The sequence below is a fragment of the Nicrophorus vespilloides genome, unplaced genomic scaffold (assembly GCF_001412225.1).
Source record: "Nicrophorus vespilloides isolate i.1.1-1 unplaced genomic scaffold, Nicve_v1.0, whole genome shotgun sequence".
NCBI classification, from domain to species: domain Eukaryota; kingdom Metazoa; phylum Arthropoda; class Insecta; order Coleoptera; family Silphidae; genus Nicrophorus; species Nicrophorus vespilloides.
In genome coordinates this window covers 2708-6604 of record NW_017096491.1, presented here as the reverse complement: position 1 = coordinate 6604, position 3897 = coordinate 2708, and the positions used below count along the sequence as shown (strand labels likewise).

Sequence of the window (3897 nt, the reverse complement as noted above, 5' to 3'; positions counted from 1 at the left end):
ACGCGATTTAAGGGATGAAATTACGTGTTGTTAACGAGGAAGAAGACAGTTCTTTTTCCGCTGCACAAAAAGAAAATAACTAAATAAGATGAAGAAAAGTAATTAAAGAAGGATCAAATGAAATGGATTTATTCAATTCATTTGCTCCTCGATTTAATACTGTAGAATCTCACTCATTTCGAAAGGTAAAAGAAAAAGTATTTAAGTGTATCCACTCTCTCCTATTGGATGGCGGCGTTTCTTTTTTTTGGGCCAATAAGAGAGGTCGGATTTACCCTTCTCACTCGTGTGTTGTGTCCTTTAGATAGTTGCACCATTAATAAAAAAAATAATGAATAAATATTTAAAAAAAATACACCAAAAAAAAAACACGAAATTGCCCAAAAAAAAAATATAAATGAATAAAAAAATATAAAGTCTGTGTCCTGCTCTTGTTGTAAGTCTTTAACAAAAAAAAATAAAGAAGTAACTGAATGTGCACGAAGGCGAGGCGACAATGGTGAAAGCTCTTATTTCGTTGACTCCATTGTACATACACTAGGCTTTTAGAATTTTTTAAATTTTTGCAAATTTAATAGACAATAATTCCAAAAAAAAAATGAATATAAATTGAGTAAAATAATAATTAAAAAAAAATATGATAGTATATATATATTTAAAAGAAAATGATAGGATGTAATATGAGGAAGAGAAGAAAAAGAAGATGAGAGCGAATGAGGAAGTTACGTAAACGATGAAGTGTGTATCTTGTTGTATAACTCTTATTGTGTCTTATTATTATTACTATAACTTTGTCCTTTTTCTTTATTACTGTTGTTACATGTTATTTTCTGTTTCCGTTTCGATCATCTCTCGTTCGTTGTTGTTGCTTAATTTATTTATTTTTTTCTTAATATTTTCTTTTTGTTTCTGATGTGTTTCTTTCCTTAGCGCCAATGTCGCCTTGTAGGAAAAAAAAATCTGTACCTACTGTATATTTAGGTAATTCATTTAAATCTATAATCATATAAAGATAATTAATAATATACAATTTGGAAGTTTAAAAATTATAAAAGAAAATATCTTCCATAATATTAAAAAACAAAAAGTGCGTTTCCAGTGTTTTATTTATCTCCTCATTCGATTTTTGTTTTGTAGTCCTTTCCTTATGTGATAGTAAAAACTATCACAGATAGTAAAGTTGTTTATCAATTTCAATGAATAGTCACCTTTTATCTAAACCAATTAATACATCAAATATCAAAATTAAAGACAAAGCTATGGTCATTGCATTAAGTCTATTGTAAGATTTGCTTGATATGCTCTTTTGTTAGAAATTGTTAAAATTGAACCTTGAAATTTAATTACTTGAAAACTAATTGGAACATCAAATATTCAAATTAAAAACTATGCCCTTTTTTATGAACTTACTACCATATTTGTGGTCTTTACTGATATAAAATATTGTCAAAATTGATTACAGAAATTTGACTTTAATAATGTAATAATAAACCAAATATCTAAATTAAAGACAAAACTATGGATTTTCCAATGAGCTATAATGCAAGCTGCATGGTCTTTACAGATTTGTTTTGAAATAAAATGTCAAAGTTGATACCTGAATTTGATTTTGAAAATGTATTGTTTGCGTTTTATTTCATGTAATTATGAAATTTAATGAATATGCAAATGATTTAATGAATAGACAAAAGTAGTATTTACCGATCTTTTGTGAAAATTGAGTCCTAAAATTGGACTTTGAAGATATTTCATTTAATTACTTGAAAACATAGTAAACCAATTAGAACGTCAAATATCCAAGTTAAAGACAAAACTATGACCTTGCGATAACGAGCCCACTACAAGACTTGTAGTTTTTACAGATTATTTATAAAAAATATTTCAGGACTCACATCTGATATTTATCAAATGTGAGCCCTGAAATTTCACTTTGAAAATGTAATGTCTTCACGTTTTAATTAATTACTTGAAAACTTAGTAAACCAATTACAACGTCAACTAGCTAAAGACAAAACTATGACCTCTGTAATGAGGCTAATGAGTACAAGATTTTAGTTTTTACAGATGTTTTATAAAAAAATATCAAATGTTAGTTCTGAAATTTCACTTTGAAAATGTAATGTCTTCACATTTTATTTAATTACTTTGAAAACTTAGTAAACCAATTACAACGTCAACTAGCTAAAGACAAAACTATGACCTCTGTAATGAGGCTAATGAGTACAAGATTTTAGTTTTTACAGATGTTTTATAAAAAAATATCAAATGTTAGTTCTGAAATTTCACTTTGAAAATGTAATGTCTTCACATTTTATTTAATTACTTTGAAAACTTGTAAACCAATTAAAACATCAAATATGCAAATTAAAGACAACATTATAGCCTTTTCAGTGAGCCTACTACCAGATCATAAATCTTGACAAAATTAATTAAAAATACAATGTATTCATCAAATTAAATACATAACTTTGATTTTAGTGACAAATTTATGGTGAGCACTATTTGTCTATTATAAGCTGTCAAAATTGAACAATTAACATTCTGGTTTGAAAGAAAACCCTCTACATTTGGTTTAAATAGTTGATAAGGACCAATGTTATTTAGATCATTGCGCATGCAAATTAAAGAATACAATTATATCTCGGTATATTCATCGATTAAAAATAAGCAAATTGAAGCCAAAATTATAGCATTAAGTTTATAGCTCAATAGCTGTAATAAGCGATCAAAATTGATTTTATTTGTCTAATAGGACAAAACTTTGGACTTTTCAAAGTACAATCTACGGGATTTGTAATCACAACTGTTCTCTTGGAATAAGCTGTCAACAAGATATTTTCCTATACATATTGACGTAAGTATACGCTAAATATAGGATGAGATTATAAACAAAACAAATTGGACAAATTTAACAAAAGTATATATATATTTGATAAAATGTTTATCAATTCAATGACGAAAACAAATAATTATTTATAGAATATGTATTTAAAATTAAGTTTTCAACAAATTAAATAATTATCAATTTGTTTAAAGATTGCAGTTGCATTTCCTCATGTAATCGTAACCATTTAGACCATTAAGATCCATCAAACTAAGGTTCGTACCGGAATTCATCAGCAGCTTGGCCACAGCTGCTTGACCAAAATCCACGGCGATCATAAATGGAGTTTTCCTCTTCTTCCGGTCTCTGAAGTTAACGTTTGCACCATATTGTAATAGAGTTTCCACAGCAATAGGCAACCCTCTTCAAAAACAAGCAAAACACATAATATTTTAATTCTTCTTAATCGATTTTTCTTATTACAGAGAGAAAAAAATAAACAGATTAATACAAACTTTTGAGCTGCCCAACTTAGAAGAGATCGATTGCAAATGGGTCCAATCATATTCGAATCGAGATCTCCACTTTCCAACATATTTCGAAGCTTCTCAGGTTGGTTCAACATGTCTTTCCCTTTGTTGAAAAGCTCCCGGTCGCTAATGCAAAAAATTTGCGCGAACAGAAGAGGTAATACGATCAACGTCTTCATTTTGGTTGTGTACTGAATTTTCTGGGAACTTTCTGTTTTATACTTACCGATGACCGATAAACTTTAATATCATTTTGACCTTTTGCGGCAAAATGCATTTTATTTAGCAAATATTTGTTTTGCATATTTTGTTGATTCAAACGGTAAAATGATTTAATTGTTTGTTTCTTTTTTGTATATTTAATTTAAATAAACTGAAATATAATAACTTTTAAGGAATTTAATGAATAGAAAAAGAAATTAAGGGAATTTTATAATATTCTATTAAAAGCAACATTTCTTTATATATTTTTTTAATAAAAATATAAAATAAAGACTTTACCATTTGAATTATTTAGTATAGATTTATGAATGATTTTGATAG

The 3897-nt window shown here is 27.4% G+C and overlaps 1 protein-coding gene across 1 annotated transcript; it reads right to left on the bottom strand.

The window, feature by feature from the left end:
* Positions 1 to 2992: 2992 nt before the first annotated feature.
* On the bottom strand, positions 2993 to 3559 carry LOC108557150 (acyl-CoA-binding domain-containing protein 6-like). Its single transcript, XM_017913558.1, has 2 exons — positions 3340 to 3559; positions 2993 to 3247 (listed from the first exon to the last, which is right to left on the bottom strand). Exons 1-2 carry the CDS (start codon positions 3531 to 3533, stop codon positions 3031 to 3033), a joined length of 411 nt encoding a protein of 136 aa, XP_017769047.1. The 5' UTR covers positions 3534 to 3559; the 3' UTR covers positions 2993 to 3030.
* Between the last annotated feature and the right edge of the window lie 338 nt (positions 3560 to 3897).

What these genes read in the sequence shown, in the direction of transcription:
- LOC108557150 (XM_017913558.1), bottom strand. Translation starts at nt 3,533, where the DNA reads ATGAAGACGTTGATCGTATTACCTCTTCTGTTCGCGCAAATTTTTTGC. An exon ending in CTAAGTTGGGCAGCTCAAAA is followed by an intron (nt 3,248 to 3,339) that starts GTTTGTATTAAT and finishes TTGTTTTTGAAG; the next exon opens with AGGGTTGCCTATTGCTGTGG.